Raw genomic sequence first — 25,742 nt, 5'->3', positions numbered from 1 at the left:
TGATAGCCTAGTGACTTGAATAGCCAAACTTATGAAGAAACTGAACTGTTAAAATGTGCTTCCTGCTTTCCCCATCTGCTCCCTACAACCTGTAAGGACAAAGCCATTTTGTGAACAAGCACCCCAAACAACAACAACAAATGTGAGAATGAAGTCAAGCGAACTAATCTCCTTTTTCTCATCAGCAGAAAATGACTGAAGAAAAGAAGAAACATGATGGACAAGATGCACGTGTGCATTCAAGACTTCCTTTGGTCAGGAGGAAGGAGGACGTGAAGGAGCAAGCTGATTGGCACCACACACAACTGAATGAACTCCTCAGAAATGATATAAAGGAATTAATAAAGGAGGAATTGGCTACAGGGCATGCAAAGATGAGGGAACTCCTCAGAAAGGATCTAGAGGAAATTAGGGGAATACTCAAGAAGGAATTAAGACAACTATTTGTGGAGGAGATGGCCCTGCTGCAAGAGCAGGAGCACTGGAATCTGCAGTACCTGAAGGAACTCTTTAGAAGGGAATTAAAAGAGATGGTTCGGCAACAGGTTAAAAATTCCAAAATTATCATTTGTCCTAAAGAAGAGCCACTACCTGGTGCCTCTAAAGGAACTGCAGACTACCAGGTAGGTCTCTCTCACTGGAAAGGACTGTGTTTGATTGACAGGCTTTGAAAGATGCATCTGTTTGCCTGAGTCAGCAGTCCTGCAGATAGTTCCTGTCAGATGCCCAACCTTGATCATATCCTGGCCCCTCATGTTCTTGGTCCCAAGAATCCAGTGGCTGGTAATCTTCCGATGTTCATGTGACTCAACTATGAAAACAATAGATCAGGAAGTGAACGTGCTGTTAACACAAATGGGCACAAGTCTGGTAATAGTACATAAAATAGAGAATAATAACAAGCCAGAGAGTAGTTATGGTTGACAGGGAAAGAACAGACATGCATGTGGTAAGTGTATAAACAAAAGCAGAATTAGAAATTATATAGCAAATGCATACTGAAGTCAAGAAAGGACACTGGTTTCAATATTTCAAAGAAATAAATCACATGACTAGTAAAACCACACTGTATGTTAACAGGTATAGATAGACTATAGAGCTGCATTAGAGAATTCTAAGCTATTTTTCTCTCTTGTTTCAGACTTCTGTGTATATTTGCATATATAATTATAGGTTTATTATACTTTACAAGTGTTTATCTTTTTTTAAAAAAAAATTGGTTTTTCCAGACAGTGTTTCTCTGTTTAGTTCTGGAACCTGTCCTGGATCTCACTCTGTAGACCATGATGGCCTTGAACTCACAGAGATCCACCTGGCTCTGCCTCCCGAGTGCTGGGATTAAAGGTGTGTGCCACCACCACCCGGAAAGTTTATCTTCTTAAATAATTTGCTTTTCCCAAGTTAGGCTGCCTCCTCTTCTAATGAATTGATAGAGTGCTGTGCATTAACCCTTGGGTGGCCTAATTTCAGGCAACACCACTTCTTACCATTCTCTGAAACTTTCCTGCTGTCATTCTGCTCTGTCCTTTGTTGTTTTCTTCAATCCAGTCAATAGCACAGAAACACTGAAGTTGGGAAGTTCTGGGCTCCAGTCATCCCTCAAAGTACCAACTGGTAACTAAGGTCTGTGATTTTAACCTTTCTCTGCTGACAGACAGACAGAACAGGTTCCTGAATCAACCCCAATGCTTAGAAAGAGAACCTCACCTTCCAGAATGGAACCTTTGAAGTTAGAATTTCACTCTAGTACTTATCTCACTGTAACAAGAGGACAGTAGGCTACATTAGAACTAGACGTAGTAGCATGGATAGTCCGTGTACATGCAACGGCATGTTCACAGCGTGGAGTTTGAAATGAATCCTGTTGGCTGTGCCTGCTGCTTGCTGCCCTCTGGACAGAGAGTTCTACTTGTTTGTCTCTCCTCCCTGGCCTTTTAAAAATGCTTTGTACCAATACTGAACTATTTTTGCAAAACACATTTGATCTTTCTTACAGTTTCTATTTCTATTGTTAGTTAATTTAGTTATGTCTCCCGGTGTAACAGGTGTATATGGCTTTATTAATTAATTGTTGTCCCCAAAGCTTTATTATCAACTGCTTCTCCTCTTTCCTAGAAGCAGCCAAATCCATATAATCATGTGTCTCTAGTTATTTGACACACTAAATAGCTCTTCTCTTACTGTCTGTGACCTCAAGTCAGTATAATACATATATGATTTTTCATGTATGATCTTCCCCCTTGAGAGGTTATTTATGAGAAAAAATCCTTAAATCCTACATGGCACTTTAAAAATCATTTTCTTCCATTTATATGTGTAGTTAAGATAGTCATCAGTTTGAGATATAATAATCAATAATTTGAGGAAGAGAATCATTGTTTAATAAACATTCCCAGGGAGCAATACTACAAGTTCTCTGAGGAAACACGTAGGTGAGGTCAAATCTTTCGGTGTGAGAATTGTTTTTACATGTTAAATCTCATCTAAATAAAAAAAATTCAAAAAATCTCATGTAATTTATGGTTTTGAATATGTGACACACCATTAGTTTATTCCAAACAACATTGACACAAAAATCACGGGTTCATGATTTTTAGTTAATTCTAGGAAAACGTAATTTGTTTTCAGTTCTTAATGAGAGCCTAGTGATTTGAGACAGACTAAACATATATGAAGAAGTTTAACTGTTAAGTATTAAGCATTTTTTCACTTTCTCATGATCTTATAACTTATGACTTGTGAAGATAAAGTAATTTTGAAAACAAGCACCTAAAAATAAAAAAATTAAAAACTTCTTCTAGGAAACCAAGCAAATGAACCTTCTATCTCTCCTCCTGCAGAGAACATCTCTGGAACAAAGAAAAAAGAAAAAACATGGAAGTGACCATGACAGTGCCCCTTCACATTCAGAAAAGCCCTCAGTGCAAACTGAAGAAGAAGTCATTGGTGGGCAGAGTGATTCCCGCCGTATGCCTCTAAAGGAACTCATTAAAGAAGATTTAAAAGAAGCACTTTGTGAAATACTTGAAAAATATAAATGTGATACATGTATGAAGAAAGAACTACCTCATATCCGTAATGGAAGAAAACAACTAAGGGTAATTCCTTCTAATTTTCAAAGCAATGTACGTAGTGTGTGTGGGGGGGGAGAGGCATCTGTGAGCCCTTGTCTCCGGGCTGTACAGAGCATCTCGACAACAGGACTTCAGCCTTGCACATGCCCTATACTTCTCCATTCCCAGGACACTTCCCACCCACCTTGAGCTTATGTGAAAAATTTAGATTACAACAAATATGACTTTAAAATAAATGATGAGACTTCTTATATAATAATAATATAGAAAAATGATAAAGACCTCATGGGGTTTCCAGTTGAATGAAAAGAACTAATATGCTTTCTCTGCAAATAACATCATAAGCCAAATGTAATGACCTGGAAATTTAATCTTAGACATGTGCCTAAGTCTAGTACATTAAAGAGCCATGGTCTCAGTAATTCAAAGATAGGAATCATGGGACTTTAAAAACAGCATGTGATTCTAATGGAAAGCCCTATATCACTGGACAACTGGCTTTTCTGCCTTTGATACTCTTATTTAAGTATTTCAGAATTCTGTATAAGCTAACATTTTTAAGTCTAAATTATATTTATGGATGTTTATCTTCTTAAATCCATAAGCTTTTTCACAGGCCACATCCTCCTTGGCTGTCCATGCAGTTCTGTCTCCCAAGGCCTCTGTGTGCCTAAATTTCATATTACAAACTGAAAATATCCTTCTCCATTCCCTGGGTCTTGGCTGACCATTGCTCTTTCTGCTGTTGTCTCCATTCTAGTAAATAGCAGCTGGTGAATCGTATTGAAATACTCAAGTAGAGGAGACCTGGACTCCAGCCCTCCTTCAAAGTCCCAACCAGTCACCAAGCTCTGTCTTTCACATGTGTCTCTTTCTGCAGAGAACAGCTTCATTTAATGATGTTAGGATTCATGTAATAGCATTTTATTTATTTTAATATACTGAGGAAAAATAGATAAAGATCATTGAATATCTTGTTCATTATCTCATATGAACCATGTTAAAACGTGAGTCAGTGCAGATAGTCTGCATGTATGCAGGGTACTCTCACAGGGTATAATCTGAAGTACAATTTAAACTTTGTTGTACCTGCCAGCTGATGTACCTTCAGCAAGATGGCTGTATTTGTTTATCTTCCCTATGATTTGTTTATGATATGTTAATATACAATATACTTTATACCATATAACTATAAACTACACAGTATATAATGTAAAGTAAAATTTAGCAGTTTGTTTTTCTTTTTGATGGTGTTCAGTGATTTTGGTTAATGGTAACTTAGGCTTGCCAACAAGCTGTTTACTGAAAAACAGAAAAAGGCCTCAAATGTACTGTTGGGGCTTAACCTTTCTAGGTAGTGTACGATAATATCTCTTACGAAAGTCATCCGTTGTGATGTTAAAAGTCATGTAATCATTTGTTAGAAGATTTAACAAGTAAAGTGTGGTTATTGTAATCAACACTGTAATCAATACTAAGTTAAGTATGTTGGGTCATGTTTTTCTCCTACTCTAGATGAGAATAAATTGGTTTCACTTCTTATCAATAGCAAGTGATGGTGTAAATAGAAGAGCATTTATGAAAATATTTAACTAATAAATATTAATTAGTTGCTCCTTTTTCTTTGTCCATACACTGTAATATGTAAGGACAGAGTCATTTTGAAAACATTCTACCTTCTCATCTTTAGAAAATATCTACAAAACAAGAGCTAAGGAAGAAATATGACAGTGAGTCCTTATATTCAGAGCAGCCTGCTACCAAGACAGTGAAGGAAATGGAGCATGAGCACAGTGAATTGCAGCACGTGCATCTTAAGGAACTCATTAAAAAAGATTTAAAGGTGAAAATTTGTGATGTGCTTGGAAAATACAAAAATGTTTGCCCCAAGAAAGAAGGACTACCTCGTGTCTCTAAGGGGAAAACAAGATTAAAGGTAATTCTAATTTGAAAAGCAGTATATTTCATTTGAGGGCAAAGATGTATCTGCAAGCCCATGTCCACAGTGCTGCAGTCCAGAGAGCAGAACCCCAGCTTTGTACAGGTCCCCCAACTCCTTCACACCCTCGGGCCCAGATGCATCCTTCTACCTGATCTTTAAAGGTTTAAGTGAAAACAAATTAGACTGTGACTACAACAGACATTAACAAGCTTTTATACAAATGAGAATTCTTATAAAATAAACAATAATAATAATAATGGGGGTGATGATAAAAGACTTCTAGAGTAGTTACAGTTGAGATGAAAGGAACTAACATGTTTGATATGCAAATGAATATATTATAAATCAAAACATAATTAACTAGAAATGCAATATTAGACATGTGCCTAACTGTAGTAAACCAAAAGGACAGAGCTTCCCATGATTCAAAGAAAAGAATCATGTCACTATAAAACAGCATGTGGTTCTACTGGAAAGCCCTACATCACTGGATAACTGGATCCCCTGGCTCTTCTTTGTCTGGTGTTTGAAATTAAATGTTTTAGAATTCTGTGTAGATTTACATTTTTTTACATATTAAACAGCATTAAAGTTTTATTTCAGTCTATGATTTGTTTAAGCTGATCACATTTATCCATTTCATCCCCAAAAGAAACAAAATGCTTCTAGCGGTGTAACACTTCACATCACCCATCCAGATAGCATCCACTACAGCCTGTAGAAAACTTGAATGTAATTTGATCTCAAACTGGGTTTTATCCTCTGGACCAAAAGCTTTCAAAATTGCCTCTTAGAAATCCATCACCAGTCAGTCAGCAGGGTAGACCACTGAGCTAACTCCTGATATCTGAGTTCCCACTGGAAATAATTTATCCTAAGTGAATTCCTAGGCCCCTAGGGTGGGGAAGACTCATGGGAGCCTCCCTCCCACAGAATGTCACCTAGAACAGCCTCTTGTTAAATCTATAGACGTCTATCTTCTTTCACTATGGTAAGTCAAGCCTGAGAGCAAAGGGCACAAAGCCAAGCTCACTGCAGGTCTCAGAGTAGAAGATTAACACAGGAGGTCCAATGAGGCATCAGCTAGATAAAACTAAAGAGGATGACACAATCAGGTTAGTCTGTATGTCTAGCTGCTTGCTTTTTCACACGGTAGTTGCAGTATTCATTCACATAAAGTGTGCTGCAGCCTAGCCTATTGCCTGTAAGACGAATTGCTGAACAGTCTTATTAATAAAAAAAACCCTGAAGCCAGATATTGGGGTAAAAACTGAGAGATCAGGGAAGCAGAAAGAAGCCAGCCATGTTCTTACCACTAGAAATCCTCAGCCAAAAATAGAGAGACCTATTTCCTGTACTCATGCCTATATGCCTTTCTGTCCCTGCCCTCTTACTTCCTCTCTCCACCCAGTTACATCATTTTCTGTCTGTCTGTACAGACCTCCAGACCTCCATGGTTAGTACTGGGATTAAAGGCATGTGCCACCACACCTGGCTCTGTTCCCAGTGTGGCCTTGAACTCACAGAGATCCAGATAGATATCTGCCTCCCAAATGCTAGGATTAAAGGTATATGCTACCATTGCATGACCTCTGTGTTTACTATAGTGGCTGGCTTTTCCCTCTGATCTTCAGATAAGTTTTATTGGGGTGCACAAATAAAATATCACCACATTTCCCCTTTTTTGTCTAAAATAAAAAAGTTATAACTAATATCAGAAAAACTATATACAATAAGTACAATAACTATATACAGTATACACAGGCAATAAATACATCAACAATGTCTAGTCCATTTGCATTTGACAAATTCAGCAAAAATATTCCATTATCTATCCTATTTTGGTGAGTCCAAAATGTACTTAATTCACTTTCTATCCTAACTTGTATTACCAACCAAAAACTATCTTTTGATGTCTTTCAAACTTATACACTTTACACCTGTTTAGTGAGCTTCTTTTCTGAAATTGTTACCAAGGAAAACGATAACTATCTAATCTTCAACTCCCTCAGAGACCCAAGAAGGAAATAATATTACCTAGTACAACAGGAAGTGTAAACAAGCAACTTCCCAAAAATTTGTGAGTTATGACAGAAACAGCAAGCTGCCTAGACAGTCACTCGAGGTTTCTCTGCAACGTTGGGGCATCCATTCTTCAACCTACAGGCTTAGCATATCTGACAGACTCATCTGTGAAGCAGGATTTTCTAAAGAGCCTTCCTACCTTGTCTTGGCAAGATTTGGCAGTCCTTTCTTTTGTGTCCTGCTTGTCCATTTTGGACAGCATACCGTCAGCAGTCAATTTGACGGCACTTTCTTGCCCAGTGGCTAACTTTTGCCACAATGAAAGTAAACATATGGAGTTTCTTCAATGCCCATCATCTTCTCTGAAGTAAATTGGTGCTGCGAGGAGCAGACATGTCTCATAGTCATAAAAAAAGAATCTATGTTATTAAAACATCTTAAATGCCATAGTCTGCAGATCTCTGAAGTGTTTGAAGATGACCTGTCTATATAAAATATATCTCTGCTTGATCTTGGAAACATACCTACCTAATATGTTTGATTATAATGACTAATTACTAACTTACATTTCTTTAGATCCTAATTAGTTGGTAATAATAACTTTCAAGGACTAGCAAATTGCACTATATTGTTAAATGAACTGTATAGGTATAATACCTTGAACAAGATTAGAAATACGTGTACAGTATTTTCTAATAAAGTCAATCGCAAATTTGTATCAACATACAAAATTTGTATACAATATACAAAAATCCAGTCCAATGTAAAATATTTAAAACTAGTAGTTGCCTTTTAAAAGTAAATTCAATAATCTACCGTTTTATCTTTTCATATCCATATTCTCTCTTTTTTTCTTTTCAGATTAGATTTAATAATCTACCCTTTTTATCATTTCTATATCTTTTTTCAGAGTAAGATTCAATAATCTATCTCTTATCTATATCCTCTTTTTTTTCAAACAAGAACCCTGAATATAATTTCCTTTGTTTAACGTTTTTCCTGACCATTAATAATTAACAACTTGTAACTAACCATCCTAAATAATGACTACTATACAAAACCCATTGAAAGACCAAAACCCACCCACCCTACCTCCTGGGAATGTGGATGTCATGTTCTTAAAATTACTTCCTGCTGTCTGGGGGCAAAAGCATGTTTAGGGGATCCTGAAAACAAAAATTTTTTGGGTTAATTGTCAAGTCCTGGGAGAGGTAGCTGTATCATTTGTTGTCCAGTCTCTACATAATGCAAAAGTACAGGGCTTATCTCAAGTCCTTGCTCGAGTAATCTGTGAGGCTGGATCATCTCAGTTAGCCATCTCAAAATTGTCCTGAGCAGTTTGTAGTAGAAAGCCAATCTTTGGGTGGTGTTTATCGTCGTCGTCGTCCTGATGGAATCATCATTGTGGAGCCCCATCATCTTTTTGGAGACTTCAAATTTGCTGTTAGGCATGGTCATGATTCCCTGCAGAAAACTGATAGAGACTCAAACGCAAAAACATGCAGAAGCAGCTAGATGAAGCTTTTTTTTCTGGAGTAAGTTAGTACTCTATATGACCATTAATATTATGACAAAAGTTTAAAAGTATGCATGTAAATCTTATAAATTTTGATATAAAATTCATACCTTGAAAAAAGTTTTGAAGAATCAAAATAGAACCAAAGAATTATGAGATTAGTGGCAATAGAATAGTCCCTTAATTTTGGTTTCTTCTGTCCCATTTCAGATGGCTCTTCTGGCATGATACAGAGATTTTCCATTTTCTTTTTTTTTTAATCTTTTTTTAAACTTTTTCAAGACAGGGTTTCTCTGCATAGTTTTGATGCCTGTCCTGGATCTCACTTTGTAGACCAGGCTGGCCTCAAACTCACAGATCCACCTGGCTCAGCCTCCTGAGTGCTGGGATTAAAGGCGTGTGCCCCCACCACCCGGCTCATTTTCTTTCAGCAAGCATGCTTGTGTTTAGAGAAAGAGAAAGCCATTCTCCAACTCCAAAGGCAGCTTTAATTTTTAATTGAACTAGGACTACATAAAGGTAATTTATGTTGTGTCTGTAGAGAACAGCAGAAACAAACATTTAGGAAGACTTATGAAATTTTATATGTGACATACCAATAGGCCAATTGACTCTTTTTCTTGAGACATTTTCTTTCAGGATAATTTGTCCTTTTTCTTCAGATGTCTCATTTGTCCAGTGTTCTTCAGATTCCTTAGCTGGATGCCTTCATTGTCCTGAAAGACAACAACAAAAACCCTTCCCCAAGCCTAACTTTGGGGAGGTTTCCTTTTGGTAAGTTATATCTGATTAAATGAAAAGCATTTTTTAGTGGTATAAGTTAGTTTAAACTGAATGAGTAGTTTAAATTGATTGATGAACTGCCACCTCTTCTAATTAAGAGGTCTCTTATTCAAATTGAACCTTTATCAATTTTGATGGTATCCATAGCTTTTGTTCTGCTGTAGAACAAAAGTAAAACCTCATCCCCAGTGTAACACATATCCATTCTGAGGTCAGCACATCCTTAAAGTATACAGGCTGATTTAATTCTGTAGTTTTTTCTGTTATACAATGTCTCTCCACAGCTGTTGTTCCTTTCTCATTGGCATTGAGAAAATTCAAAGTTAACAGAGCATTATGTAATCTATTTCTGGGTTTTTTTGTTACCCCTTTCTGTTTATTTAGCATATCCTTTAGAGTTCGAGTTGATCTTTCTATGACTGCTTGGCCTGTAGGATTATGTGGTATACATGTAATATGCTTTATATTGTAATAAGCAAAAAACCATTTCATTTTACCAGAGACATATGCTGGAGCATTGTCAGTTTTAATTTGTACAGGTATACCCATGATAGTCATAACTTCTAGCAAATGCATGATTACCAAATCAGCCTTTTCAAAACTCAGTGCAGTTGCCCCCTGAAATCCTAAATAATTATCAATGGTATGATGTACATATTCCAATTTTCCAAATTCTGCAAAATGAAACACATCCATCTGCCAGATTTCATTCCTCTGAGTATCTTTTGGGTTACATCCTGCTGATAGTGGAGTTTGGTTGTAAAAGGAACAAGCAAGACATTTACTTATAATTTCCTTGGCTTGTTTTCAGGTTATAGAAAAACCTTTTTTATTCTTCTCTCATATATTACATACAGACCTCAGTTTTCCCTCCCTCCTTTCCTCCTAACCTCTTCCCCTACCTCCGCTCTCCCCTAGATCCACACTTCCTCTGTTTCCCTTCAGGAAAGGCAAGCCTCCCGGGGATATCAATGAAACATGGCATATCGCATTGCAATAAGCCTAGGCACATCCCCTCATATTAAGGCTGGGTGAGGCAGTTTCCAGATGAAGGTGCAGCTGGGGTGTGACCTCACTGTTAACAGGGGAGCTGACAGGGCAGGAGTCTTCACTCTCCCACAGGGTTGAGTTACAGAGGTCAGGAAGAGCTTTTTTTAGTGTGTGATATTACAGAGAGAGACCCAGCCATTGACCTGAAAGCCCAGCATTCCAGTTCCAAGATGTTTATTGTGCTAGTTAAAATACCAGTGACAGAGTCTGGGAGAGAAATGAAATTGTTGAAGCTTCTACCTAAGAACATGGATTTACCTTCAGGGAAACTCCTGCCAGCACAGCTCCCAGTGAGTGCAGAAGAGGCATTTAGATTCCTGAAGAAACCCAAGGAGGAGACTGACACTGATGAGCCTCTCATCACGCTGCTGTGATGTGGTACAGGTGGGCACCTGGGGACAGGAGGCTGCTGGTCACTGTCATTCTCCACCTAAAATGCCTCTGTGTCCCAGGAGACTTACTCTCCCAGTTCTTGTATGGCCTTGAATAAATGGTTGTTTTGCTGAAGGACTCCAGATTGTGCCCTGTCTATTTGATGAGATTAATCTTGTTAAGTGCCCTTAAGTGTGAACTGAATGGTCTGAAATGCCACAGAGTCTTCATGTTTTATATCACATATATGGTTCCCTAATGTTGGAAAACTGTCTTTAGAAAGGTGGTCTGTTTGAGGCCACTGGGAAAAAACCAAGCCAACTTTGGTATCTGTCCACAGCCCCTTGAGACAGCTTCAGAAAAGAACAGTGTACAGTATGTGTTATTGAGGGTGATGCTGCCTTTACCTGTGTTAGGGCCAGACATTTGCTATTTGATTAGTTTTGTAAAGACCTCATAAGAAAGAGGTTCATTTGCCTTAATAAATGCTGTTGGCTGAGAGGAGAGGTCAGAAGCATTTTAATGCCACTTGTCTCATGGTTAAACATACAGACTTCTTGCTATTTAAAATTCTGTGTACTTTACTTTCTGTATTTATAATAACTTGCTTGGGTGTGTAACTTGCCAAGGTTGACTTTCCCCATGCTTTGTGTAAATTCTCTACTGTTTGGCACTTGTAGCTGCAGAAGCAGTGCCAGGGATCTCTTACAGCTACAGATGCAATGCCAGGGATCTCTTGCAGCTGGAGATGCAATGCCTGGGTCTCTTGCAGAAAAATCCCCTTTTAAACCCTTACTATTGACATGATGTTTTTTATGAAATTATGAGACCTCCAGCACATTTCCTATTAATGGTCTATCAATCTCATCATTACCTTGTGCTAGAGGTCCTGGCAGACCCATGTGTGATCAGATGTGAGTTATATAGAAGGGATGATTCCTATTCCTGATTATATTTTATAACTGAATAAATAGTGAAGTTAATTCTGACTACTCAGGGATACATCCTTCAGTCTCAATATTTAAGACCATTCTTTCAGCATACTGAGAGTCAGTAACTACGTTGAGAGTTTATGAAAAATCCATTAATACCATCAGAATAGCATATGATTCTGACTTTTAACAAAATTATGAGGACTTTGAACCACTTTACTTAAATTTTCTGATTTGTAACTTGCCTTTCCTTGTTTGTTTGCATCTGTACAAACTGTAGGGTTTCTCATACAATGTGAGGTAGGATCCAATCAGCTCTCTGATATAAGTTTAATTCTATCACTTTGGGGATATTTGCTGTTAATCTCTCCCAAAAAATTACTGCAAGCTCTTTGACAAGGTTCACTTTCTGTCCATAATTTGACAATTTCATCCTTAGTTAAGGGTACTACAATTTCTGCTGGGTCTATCCCTGCTAATTGACGAAGTCTCAATTTTCCTTTTAAAATCAAGTCAGAGATTTTTTTCCACGTAAGTTCTAAATTTTTTACTTTGTTTATTTGGTAAAGATATCCATTCCAATACAATATCTTCCCTCTGCATTAAAATCCCTTTAAGAGAATGCTTAGAGTGTAAAATAACCAAATGCAATCAAGCTTTGGATCCACATGATCCACATGTGTATCCTGTATTTTCTTTTCCACCAAAGCCAATTCTCTCTCAGCTTCAGCTGATAATTCTCTTGAACTATTTAAGTCCTTGTCACCCTCTAAGACTTTGAACAAATTACTCAGTTTATTATTTTTTTTACCCTAACAGCAGTCCATAGACTGGCAATGTCTCCAAATAATCTTTGAAATTCATTAAGTGTTTGTAATTGATCTCTTCTAATTTTCACCTTTTGGGGTCTAATTTTTGTAGACCTATTTTATATCATAAAGAATTAATAAAATCTCCTCTTTGTATCTTTGCAGGAGCAATTTGTAATCCCCAACAAAGCAAAATTTTCTGCTTTAAACATTCTTTCTAAGGTGTCTGCATTCGAATCAGCTAGTAAAATATTGTGCATATAATGATAAATTACAGATTTAGGAAACTGTTTACATATTACTTCCATTGGCTGTCTGTGGTGGTATTGTGTTCCCCAAATATTGTGTACCCGAACAAACTTATCTGGGGTCAGGGAACAGAAAAGCCACTAGATAGTTAGGATAGGCAGTGGTAGCACACGCCTTTAATCCTAGCATTCCAGAGGCAGAAATCCATCTGTTCAAGGATACAGCCAAGCATGGTGACTCACGCCTTTAATCCCAGAAAATGAGCCTTTAATCCCAGGGAGTGAGCCAGAAAGCAGAAAGATATATAAGGCATGAAGACCAGGAACTAGAAGCATTTGGCTGGTTAAGCATTTGGCTGGTTAAGCATTTAGGTTTTGAGCAGCACAGTTCAGCTGAGAGCCATTTGAATATGAGGACTCAGAGGCATCCAGTCTGAGGAAACAAGATCAGCTGAGAAGTTGGCCAGGTGAGGTTAGCTGTGGCTTGTTCTGACTCTCTGATCTTCCAGTGTTCACCCCAATAAGTGGCTCAGGTTTGATTTCATTAATAAGAACTTTTAAGATTCCTGCTACAGCTGTCATACAAAATATTGGCATAGGGTTGGGCCATTTAACATTCCCTGAGGGAGAACCCTCCATTAATATCTCTTAACCATCTGAGAATTATTATAAGTGGGCATTGTGAAGGCAAGTCTTTCTCTGTCTTTTTCTTATAAGGGTATTGAGAAGAAACAGTCTTTTAAATCAATAACTATAAGAGGCCATCCTTTAGGTAACAGAGTAGGCAAAGGAATTCCGGATTGTAGAGAGCCCATTGGCTGAATTACTTTGTTAATTGTTCTTAGGTCTGTTACCATTCTCCACATACCAGATTTCTTTTTCATAACAAATACAGGAGAATTCCAATGGCTGGTTGATTCATCAATATGCCGAGCATGTAACTGCTCTTCTACCAGCTCTTCCAAGGCCTGCAGTTTGTCTGTTGTTAAAGGCCATTGCTGAACCCATATAGGCTTGTCTGTTAACCATTTTAAATGTAGAGCTGTTGGTGTCTTTGAAAGATCAGCAGCTATTGTGCCCTGTTGTTGTGCAATCTGGATGGTTGGTGACCTTTCTTTATAATAATACCTTATAATTTTTCTTAGAAACATATGTTAGTTTATGATTTGTTTCTGAGGTTGGAGGAATGTTAATCTGGGTATTCCATTGTTGTAATATATTATGGCCCCATAAATTCATAGCTACACTAACCACATATGGCTTTAATTTTCCTCTCTGTCCTTCTGGCCCTATCCATCTGTGCTCTGTTTCACTTCAGATAATGTTCCAATCCCTAACAGCTAAAAATTTACTTCCTTAAGAGGCCAATTTGGATGCCAAGATTCTTGTGCAATTATTGTTACTTCTGCACCTGTGTTGACAAGAACTTCAATGAGAATGTCATTTATTGGTATTTTTAATTTTGGTCTTTGTTCATTTATAGATGTTTGCCAAAACATTCACTTTATGGTTTCTCTTGAATTTTTTGTTCTCTCTGCTACAGCTGTTCTATCATCCTGAGCAGTATGGTTTTTTATAATAGGCATTTGGTTATTTAGTTGCTCTGAGAAGGGTTTTTTTCTATGATGGCAGGAAATGACTGAACTGAATTTGCCATGGGGGGCTGCAAGAGGCCCCTCAGGGAGTTTTCTGACTGCAAAGGTAAAGGATTACCTTGTCTGTCCCTTGTTGATCTACATTTGTTAGTCCAATGTTTGCCCTTACCACACCTTCTGCATAATCCAGAAGGGAGGGGCATTCTGTTGTCATTGTTCCTTGAAGAAACATTGTTTCTAGGAATGCCCTATTTACAGTCCCTTTTTAGGTGACCTTGTTTACCACAATTAAAGCATGGACTTTTTTTTTTCTTCAGGCCTCTGGAAATCTCCTCTCCTGTCCAAGTATCCTTGGTCATGGGATTCAATATTAATTGTACCTCTGATCCATTCTTCTAAGGGTGCTAGTCTTTCCTTTAATGCCTAATTAGCCTTTTACATGCTGTATTGGCATTTTCCAAAGCCAGAGATTCAATTATTATCTGTCTAGCTTCTGAATTTGGTATCATTCTATTTACTGCTGAAGACAGCCTTTGTAAGAAATCTGTGAAAATTCTTTGGGCCCGGTATAACTTTTGTAAATAACTCAATTTTCTTCCTTGCTTTTTCAATTCTGTCCCACACATTCACGGCTGCGATGTGGCATAGAATTATGGTGTGGTTATCACATAAAGATTGTCTTTGTATATCTGCATAATTGCCTTCTCCAAGAAGTTGATCTTGGGAAATTTTCATATCTCTAGCCCTACATTATTGTTCTATAGTCTTAGCCTCCTCTTTCCACCAGGTTCTCCACTCTGTGGACTGGCCTCTAGGATTGCTGTAACCAAATCTTTCCATTCCTGGGGGATAATTCTATTATAAGTTGACCACAAGTTTAATATCTGCTTTAAATTGCATACCATGTGAGACTATAACTTCTTTAAGTATCCTCATATCTAACATTTCCACTGGAGTCCAGTCAGCTCATACACAGCCTTGAGCATTTGGCTGTTCCTGTAAGTTTACTGGATAGATTAAAATTGGTTGTTTGAAAACAGGCTGTTTCTCTGTAACTGTGTCATTCAACACTGAGATAGATTCACCTTTAAATTCTTCTGTCTGGGTCTCAATATCTCTATGATTTGTTTTAACAAGTTTTTCTAAACTTTTATCTTGGCACTCAAATTAACCAAACTTTTTAATGCTAAACCAAAAATGACCAAACAAATAATATTCATAATTGATGTTATGTAACTCCCATCAACATTACTTATTCTCTCATTTAATTGTTCCATTTTCAGACTGCCTAATGTGTTATCAAACAGAGACCAAATTCCATCCATTGTAAAAATGTTTCCCTTTTTTAATGTGGTAAAAAATATTTTCTTTTGACTAATTTTTTCCTCTAAGTTATCTTAGTTGACTCACCAAATTTGCTGACAATGATGTTATATCACTACAGTTTCTAAGTTCCCAGTAATATCCCCTCCTTCTCCTTATTCCCAGAGCAGTAAAGTTTGTCCTTGAACTTTGAAAGTAATACACACACACACACACACACACACACACACACACATACACACACACACACACACACACACACACACACACACACAAATTAGTATTTCTGTCAGTGTCCTTTTCAGCATGATTCAGAATTGCTCTTGAGTGCCTTCTCTTTTGTAATATAAATACTATGCTGTTTGAAGTACATATGAAGTTTAATTTCTGTTCAGTGTTCCTTAATTTCCATTATGAAAAGTTATTTCTGAAGAACTGAAACCCCAAAAGGTAACAGCCCCCTCCAAAAGAAACATTTAAAACAAAATTTTAAATGATGAATCAAAACAAGACTTGAGTAGTACTTAAGAGACAGGGTGGCAAATGTAGTCTCTGAAGGGGATCGTTCTAATTATTATCTAAAAAGCAAAAGTCACACAAGTTTGTCAAAGTCATAAGATAAACTGGTACTTGAAAATTAGGTTGACTGAACAGAGGAGGGGGGATTTCAAAAAACCCACTGAAACAGGATAATGAAAAGGATTTTAGAATGACTTGAACTAGAAAAAGATCCATCAGCTCTCAATGCTTCTGGTGCCTTAGCATCTGTATCACATTGTTTCTTGTCCCCACTGTCACCAACACCTCAAAGGAGCATTCTTACGGAACTAAGTAATCTCTGTTATTTTGTTAGGATTCAGAATTTCAACCCAGTAGCCGTCAGGATCTTGAATGAATGCCAGACCTTTCATTTTACCATTGTCGAGTTTCTTCACAAACTTGACTTCCAGTCATTCAAATCTTTTCAGGCACTGTAGACATCAGGAATGGCAATCCCAATGTGACCAATTCCCTGAGGGTCTGAGTTGCTTTTGCGGTAACTCTGGGTTTCATCATCCTCTGTGGCCCGGTTGTGTGCCAACTCAAGTGTAGCTTTTCTGGAAAATGTCCATGCTGTTCTTTCAGTCTTGTCTTTAGGAATGTCATTCTTATTTTTGTAAGCCAAAAAATAGAGGGAAAATTTCATTGAGGGAAAATCAAAGTTTTGGAGTAACGTCAATCCAAGAACTCTAGTATATAAATCCAGGGATGCTGGGCGGTGGTGGTGCCCACCTTTAATCTCAGCACTCGGGAGGCAGAGGCAGGTGGATCTCTGTGAGTTCGAGGCCAGCGTGGGCTACAGAGTGAGTTCCAGGAAAGGTTCCAAAGCTACACAGAGAAACCCTGTCTCAAAAAACAAAACAAAACAAAACAAAAAATACAGGGACTTCTTAGGGTCCTTAGTTCGTTTGCTGCAATAGAAAGCCCTTGGTGCTGGGGTCTAGATCTGAGCAGCAACTGAGGGCAACTTCATCCGTGAGGCCACTGGAGGCGGGATGTGGCTCTGCCATGGCTGCCTTGGAGGATCACTGACCAGTTCTGCCAACAAACCAGTGGGTCATGACCTCTGCAAAGACCGTGTTCCATCTTTGCACTAGACAGAGTGACTGGCCCAGGAGCGGACAGCCATGGCTCTCAGCCCTGGATTTATATTTTTAATTATATTTTACAAATATTCATTTTCTTGAATCCATGTACTTTTTCCAAGTAAGGCCACCTCCCCCTACTCCATTGAGTTAGTTCTTTCTTCCTAGTCCTCTGAGTACCTCAAACTTCATATCACAAACTGAAGATAATGTCCTGACACTTGTTTGGCTCTTATCTGATTCTGTCAGCTGTTGTATCCACCTTAGTTAATATCACCAGATAAATTGTTTTGAAATATTGACATAGGAGGAGTTTTGGGCTCCAATCATTCTTCATAGACCCATCACCAAGTACTGTGTTTATTCCCTGTTTCTATTGATAGAGAGAATATATTTATTTTTTAAATTTATTTATTTTATTTTAATGTTTAAAACTGTTATACATACATATAACAAATTTTGATCAAATGCACCACAGTTTACAACCGTCCAAATCTTTCCTATATGTCACCAGTACTATTCCTTCCCAAATTCATGTTTTCTTTAAAAAGAAAACAGAGTGCAATTAGTGTGCAAGGAAGTAATAAAATTACTGGATCATGGATAGCCTCAACATGCTGCATCCCTGAAGAAAGCTGAGTCTCCTTCCTCAGCATCCATCAGCTTTCAATAGCTCCTCACAGGGTGGGACTTCATGAACCCCTCCCTCATTAATGCTGGGATGTTTGTTGGCCAGATCTTGTACATGTCTGTTGCATGCAGTTAAAGTTACTATGAGTTAATTGTGCAGCAACCCTGTCTCAGCTAGCAAATACTGTTTTGTTGTGGACATCCACTACCTGTGGGTCTTATCATCTATTTCCTCCCCCTTCTTCTGATATGCTTCATAAACCTAGGGATTTGAGGCTGTGATATAGCTGTGTCATGGAAAGCTGAGCGCTCCACAGGCCCTTATCCTCTGTACACTGAAAAACTGAGGTTGTAGGTATCTAATAATTATTGTCTACTGTAAAGAGAATCTTTTCTAACAATGGTTGGAAGATGCAATATTCTATGTGTCTAAAGTTAAAACTCAGGAGACAGTTCAATGTAGCAAGATAATAGTAGGATCTCCCCTAGGGCCTATGTGTCACCCAGCTGTGGGTGTTTGACTCTGTCAACATTCTCAGCTATAAGTCTTTGTGGAAATTTTCAATCCAGCGAGAAAGTGGTTGGTTACTCCCATAGAATTCATACCATTATTGCACCTGTGTGCATGGCTTGCCAGGCTGGTGGTTATTGTAGCTCACAGGGTTGACAAATGGGTAAGACTGTTGATGATCTTTCCTCTCTGGTAGTGTGAAAACCACCTTCTAATACTTTGAAAGCTAGCCCAGAGGGATGGAGCTTCCAGGTTAGTACCAGATTGATTTCTTCATGTTCTATGACTCAAGTACATAACATCTTCAGCAAAAGACTCATACCATTGAGTTTTGAAGGTTAATCAAGAACCACCACAATATCTCCTAATTTGGAGAGGGAGGCTATATATGGGACTGAAAAAAGTATTACTACGCCTATACTGAACTTTTTGATAGACTATGGTGTCTAGGAGAAAAACTGATCCCTATTATATAGTAACACCATTAAACTTCACTTATATGAATATATGTATATATTTTAACATCTGTATACTACAGAGGGTGAAGCTGTCTACTACAGCATGGTCTTGTCTTGCCATACTGGTCATTATCGCAGTTCACAAGATTCATGGCTGGGTGAGACTCTTGATGGCTTTTCCCCAGCAGATTACGTTGCATACAGCCAGGAGGGTATCAACAATTCAAAATGCTAAGTGAAAGAGGACAGACACAAAAGATTGTATAGCATACAACATCTCATAGGGACTGGGCATAGACATGTTAAAATATTTATGTAAAAATATCCCTCTAGCCTCTGACACTAGACATGAATCAGTGATCAGTACAGTATGGGAACTCCCAGATCTCAGCTACTTAAGGCATCTCTGGAAGAAATTAGGTTTCATAATGGAGGTCTTATTTCCATATCTATCCCAAGCAATTCCCCCTTTGTCAGCCTTTCTTTTTTCATGCTGGAGAAGTTAATACAAATATTATTTTGCACTGACATTTGCTTTGAGTATAACATTGTTTTCCTTACAGCTATTAGTCCTTTGCAGACATTTATAAGAGCTACTAAAATTTTCCAATGGGTGTTCTTTTAATGAATGGAGTCTGGCCGCTTAAGGATTTCTTGACCCTTTATTTTTGTTCCTGTCAACAACACAGTGACCTCAAATAATCAGTTTTTTTGTATTGTTGTTGTTTTGTTTTGTTTTAATTGAAGCTAGGCTGTATCCTATCTCAACATGTCTATTAAACTCGCAGACCCTGACATCATTAGTGTGGCAGTGTTCTACACTGAGATCCATCTAGCTTATTGTCTATAAGAACAGCAGTAAGACTCTATTTAGTAATTTAACTTCACTCATCCTATGGAATCAATTGTCCATTTAACAGTCTGAAGAAACTCAATGTGAATAAGGGATAAATTAATGAGTTAGAAACAGATTGTTTGAACCCTTTTATCTATAGTCTAGCATTTTAATAAAAATGATACTACAGAGAGAAAAATTCACACATAAATGCTTTCTTTGTACACAAGCTATTGGAAACCATTGACATGAAGGGACTGGGTGTAGGCAACAGCTGGTACCACTTAGTTCCTTCCACAAACTGAAACATTGCAAGAGGTGTTGCTTTTGTTTCTACAGGAGAAGATAAACTGTGGATACCATCAAAATTGATTAAAGTTCAATTTAAACAAGAGAGACCTCTTAATTATAAGAGGTGATAGTTCATCAACCATCATGACCATCCAATTTAAACTAACTTATACCATTAACACATGCCTTTTCAATTAATCAGATAATAACTTGCCAAAAGGGAACCTCCCCAAAGTTAGTCTTGGGGAAAGGTTTTTCTTTTTGTCTTTTAGGAGAATGAAAGCTAAGGAACCTGAAGAACACTGGACAAATGAGACAACTGAAGAAAAAGGACAAATTAACTAAAATAAAAAGGTCCCAAGAAAAAGAGTAAAGTGGCCTATTGGTATATCATCTATAAAATTTTATAAGTCTTCCTAAATGTTTGTTTCTGCTCTTCTCTACAGACATTTAACACTAATGGTCTTCTTATAGTCCCAGTTCAATTAGAATTTAAAGCTGGCTTTGGAGTTGGAGAATGGCTCTCTCCTTCTTTAGACCCAAGTATGTTGTTAAAAGGAAAATGCAAACTCCCTGTATCATGCCAGAAGAAAAGAGCCATCTTCTGATACGGGACAGGAGAAAACAAACAAACAAACAAACAAAAAATTTAAGGGACTATTCTATTACTACTAATCTCAATTCTTTGATTCTATTCTGATTCTTTAAACTTTTCTTAAAGTATAAATTTTATATCAAAATTTACAAGATTAATATATATATATTAAACTTTGTTAAGATGTTAATGGTCATATAGAGTACTAACTAATTCTAGAAAAAACGGCTTCAATTAGCTGCCTATATATGTCTTTGTTTCAAGTCTTTATCAGTTTTCTGCAGGAAATCATGGCCAGGCCTAACATCAACTGAAATCTCCAGGAAGAAGATGGGGCCCCACAACAACAATAATTCCACATGGACAATAATAATAACTCTAAGCTGACAAACATCATCTCCAGATCAGCTTTGGACTACAAACTGCTCAGAGCAATTTTGAGATGGCTAGCTGAGATGATCCAGTTTCAAAGACTACTTACTTGAGATAAGCCCTGAACTTTGGCATTATGCACAGACTGGACAACAAAGGATATAGCTACCTTTCCTAGAATTTGACAATTAACCCAAAATTTTTCTTTCCAGAATAAAGATGCCTTTGCCCATATCCAGCAGGAAGCAACTTTAAGAATACGACGCCCACATTCCCAAAGAGTTGGCGTGGGGCGGGTGGTTTTTTGGTCTTTTAATGGGTTTTGGGATGATTTTCATTGTTTAGGAGGGTTGGTTACAAGTTGTTGTTAAGGGTTAGGAAAAGGGCTAAGCAAAGGAAATTAGATTTAAGGTTCTTATTTTTAAAAAAATGATATATGGAAATGATAGAATACAGGGTAGATTATTGAATCTACTCTGAAAAGTAAAAAGAAGATATAGATACAATATAGATAAAAAGATAGATTATTGAATCTACTTTTAAAAGACAATTACTAGTTTTAAATACTTTATATTGGATTGGACTTTTGTATATTGTATACAAATTATATATATTGAGATTGAGATTGTTAGAAAATGCCATACAAATATTTCTAATCTTATTCAAGATATTGTTCTCATACAATTCATTTAACAATGGAATGCAATTTGCTAATCCTTGAATGTTATTATTACCAACTATTAGGATATAAAGAAATGAAAGTTAGTAGTTAGACATTACACTCGAACTGGTAGTCATATTAGATATGTTTTCAAGATTGAGCAGATATATTTGAGATAAACAGGTCATCTTCAAACCTTTCAGAGATCTACAGAATATGGCATTTAAAAAGTTTTAATAACTTAGAAATTTTTTATGACTATGAGACATGTCAGTTCCTGGCAGTACCAATCTACTTCAGAGAAAATATGGGCATTGAAGACACTGCACATGGAATTAACTTTCATTGTGGCAAAAGTTAGCCACTGGACAACAAAGTATCCTCGAATCAACTGCTGACAAACAGGACAAAACAGACAGACAGGACACGAAACAAAGGACTACCGATTCTTGCCAAAACAACTGTGGTTATGGCTTTATCAAAAGGTATCTTCTGAGGCCAGGACAATATGGCACCATCCCTGAAGTGGCCTTCACAATCCGGAAAAGGTACAGTGCCCTTTTCTTCTAAGGCAGCTGAACAGGCAGTGGGCCGATGGCTTCTGATGTGCAGTGGAACAGTAGCTGAAACAGTTATTCTTGAAAGAGTAACTAAGCTGACAGAGTCTAACCTCTCAATGGTAGACTCACATTTAATAAAAGAGTTAAAGCCACCCACAAGCTGAGAAGAACAGGATGCCGAGATGAAGCCACATACAAGTCAAGAAGAAAGGACAGCTGAATTTAAAAAAAAAAAAAAAAAAAAAAAAAAAACCATGAGCAATTTCCAGAATTTAAAATCCTGAATCATGATAGGACACTAGTGGAATTCAATTATTTCTGGTACATGTACTGCTCTCACCAAATGTGAGGTCGAACTGTTGACCTTGTGTACATCCTATTTCACAAATGAGTCTTTCAGATATGCTAAGCCTGTAGGCTGAAGATGATGTCCCAACGTTGCAGAGAAACCTTGGGTGACTGTCCAGGCAGCTGGCTGTTTCTGTCAACTCACAATTTTTTTGGAAGTCACTTGTTTGCACTTCCTGTTGTTTTAGGTAATATTATTTCCTTCTTGGGTATCTGAGAGAGTTGAAGATTAGATAGTTATAGTTATAGCTAGTTGAAAATTCGTAGTTATAGTTATAGTGTTCCTTAAGAATTTTAGAAAAGAAGCTCACTAAAGAGGTGTAAGTGTATAAATTTGAAAGACATTATAAGATAGTTCTGTTAGTAATATAAGTTAGGATAGAAAGTGAATCAGGTACATTTTGGACTTACCAAAATAGGATAGATAATGGAATATTTTTGCTGAATTTGTCAAAAGCAAATGGACTAGACATTGTTTAAGTATTTATTGCCTGTATATATTGTATATAGTTATTGTACTTATTGTATATAGTTTTTCTTATATTAGTTATAACTATTTTCCTTTTTTATTAGAATAGAAAGGGGAAATATGGTGATATTTTACTTGTGCTGAAATGTGATTTTATTTGTATGTTAATAAATAAAGTTGCCTGGGGATCAGAGGTCATAGGCATTAAGTAGAAGTCTGGCAGTGGTAGCACACACCCTTAATCCGATCACATGGCAGGCAGGCAGAGTCTGTGTGTTCAAGGACACAGCCAGCATGGTGACCTGAGCCTTTAATCCAAGTACCAACCATAGAGACTTGGAGGTCTGTATTGACAGGCAGTGATGAGAAAGTCATGTGGTTGGGTTTAGAGCCAATGAGAAGGCAGAAAAGAAAAGTAATAAAAATACAGACACACAGGAAGTAGGTCTCTTTCTCAGGGGAAGGATGGCAGCAGAGTGGTGAGAAGGTGGTCTCAGCTCTTGGCTATTGCTCTCTGATCTCTGAGCTTTTAACTCTGCATTTGGCTCTGTGTTTCTTATTTAATAAGACCATTTAGAATTACATCTACAAGTTAAACTTCCGGAAATTTCATGAACAATCAGGGTTTTCAGTTGATCATTTTTTAACTTTTTTAAATTTAATTTTACATATCAGCCACGGATTCCCTTGTCCTCCCCCACCTTCCTTCCTTCCAGCTCATTCCCATCTCCTCCAGGGCAATGACTCCCCTGGGGATTGAGTTCAACCTGGTAGATTCAGTCCAGGCAGGTCCAGTCCCCTCCTCCCAGGCTGAGCCAAGTGTCCCTGTATAAGTCCCAGGTTCCAAACAGCCAGCTCATGCACTGAGCACAGGACCCGGTCCCACTGCCTGTGTGCCTCCCAAACAGATCAAGCTAATCAACTGTCTCACTTATCTAGAGGGCCTGATCCAGTTGGGGGCTCCTCAGCTATTGGTTCATAGTTTATATGTTTCCATTCGTTTGGCTATTTGTCCCTGTGCTTTGTCCAACCTTGATCTCAACAATTCTTGCTCATACAAACCCCGTTCTTTCTCGCCAATTGGACTCTTGGAGCTCCACTTGGGGCCTGGCCGTGGATCTCTGCATCTGGTTCCCTCAGTCATTGGATGAGGTTTCTAGCACGACAATTAGGGTGTCTGGCCATCCTATCACCAGAGTAGGTCAGTTTGGGCTGTCTCTCGACCATTGCCAGTAGTCTATTGTGGAGGTATCTTTGTGGATTTCTGTGGACCTCTCTAGCACTTTGCTTCTTCCTATTCTCATGTGGTCTTCATTTATCATGGTGTCTTATTCCTTGTTCTCCCTCTCTGTTCTTGATCCAACTGGGATCTCCCGCTCCCCTAAGCTCTCTTTCCCTCGACCTTTGCTGTTAAAGAATTGAACCTGATGTCCTTTGATCCAGGGTTACAGACTGGTACCCTACAAATGAGGCATGCATGTGCATCAATGTGCTAAGGACCAGACTGTACTTCTTGATGTCACTCACTTTGCCACTATAAACATTAGAACTTAAAAACTCTTTGTTATACATCATACAAAGACTTTAGTGTTTTTAAGGTGGTTAGTACTGACTTATATTGAGATGGTTTAAATTATTGATAGGTCTTCAAAATGGGATTGAATTTAGGGTTCCGGATGTGGCTCAGTGTTAGAGCATTTTGTCCATGAATATGAAATGTGGCTTGAAGTCCTATCACTAAAACAAGCTTCTACTTCCTTTATATTATAAAAGTTCTACTCCTACAAGAGAATATGTAAGCTTTAATAGGTTAATAAAGATATTACATCCCTCTCTTTATTCTTGCTTTTTCAAGGTGCTCTGACTTAACAGCTTCATTGCTCTAAATACTATCCATATGGATCATATCTAAATTCTCCTTGAAAAAACCATTGCATTTTTATTTATGGTTTATAATTTGCATAAAAATTTAGTATAGAGACCAAGAAAATGTACAGAAGTATAGAAATTTACAAAACAAACTCTTAGAATTTGTAGTAACTTCCAGATAAACTTGATTTTTAGAATACAGTTATAATTGAGGTCAGTTTTACTCTGAAAATGTTTTTTGACCTGTTTGTAAAGTGTCCCCAAATGATACATGTATCTTAAAATTTAAGCCTCCTGATTAACAATTGATGTTATGAGCAATGTGTCAGTAATAGGCATTAAGTTAGTTTGAAGTAAAAAGATCATTCCCAAGGCTTAAATTTGTAGTTTCCTATTACCAATCACTCATGACAACTTTAGAGAATTAACTCTGCCTCCTGGTCTCTAGGTGTCATCAGTGTCTATCCCGAGAGAGGGAATAAAGGCATAAAATCAACCCAGTGACTCTTAACATAGGTTATATATGTAGTTAATTTTCTACTGCTATAAGACAACATGACCAAGGCAACTTATCAAAGAAAGCATTTGGTTGAGGGCTTGCTTACAGTTTCAGAAGGAAAATCCATGACCAACATGCCTGGGATCATGGCAGCAGGCAGGTAGGCATGGCACTGGAGCAGCAGCTGAGAGCTTATATCTGATCCAGAACCATGTATGTCATTCATTTTTTGAAAAAAATAATAAATATATAAATAAGCATGAAATAATATGTGTTCATTCTTATCAACATTTACTAGGTTAAGTTTGTTGAATCATGTTTCTCTCCTAGTCTAAGCTAAGGCTATAAAT

General features: G+C 37.6%; 1 protein-coding gene, 1 long non-coding RNA gene and 1 pseudogene across 12 annotated transcripts in view; 1 reads left to right on the top strand and 2 right to left on the bottom strand.

Moving 5' to 3' along the window:
- LOC131901988 (uncharacterized protein PF3D7_1120000-like) overlaps positions 1-25,742 on the top strand; it is a 76,883-nt gene that overhangs the window by 47,458 nt on the left and 3,683 nt on the right. For 7 of the 11 annotated variants that reach the window (XM_059253025.1, XM_059253032.1, XM_059253034.1 and 4 more), the window contains 3 exons: positions 186-623; positions 2,841-3,098; positions 4,765-5,010. In XM_059253025.1, the coding sequence (XP_059109008.1) occupies positions 186-623; positions 2,841-3,098; positions 4,765-5,010 (942 nt within the window). The remainder of the gene's footprint in view (positions 1-185; positions 624-2,840; positions 3,099-4,764; positions 5,011-25,742) is intronic. The other 4 variants (XM_059253035.1, XM_059253031.1, XM_059253027.1 and 1 more) reach the window with 2 other exon arrangements.
- The window catches only part of LOC131901993 (uncharacterized), a 73,399-nt gene that overhangs the window by 44,094 nt on the left and 3,563 nt on the right, over positions 1-25,742 (bottom strand). The window lies entirely within an intron of this gene.
- LOC131901992 (lactoylglutathione lyase-like) lies at positions 16,462-17,219 on the bottom strand (annotated as a pseudogene).

Source organism: Peromyscus eremicus, unplaced genomic scaffold, assembly GCF_949786415.1.
Source record: "Peromyscus eremicus unplaced genomic scaffold, PerEre_H2_v1 PerEre#2#unplaced_1054, whole genome shotgun sequence".
In the NCBI taxonomy this organism is placed as follows: Eukaryota; Metazoa; Chordata; class Mammalia; order Rodentia; family Cricetidae; genus Peromyscus; species Peromyscus eremicus.
The sequence above is the reverse complement of the archived record's forward strand: the minus strand, read 5'-3'. Positions and strand labels throughout refer to the sequence as shown.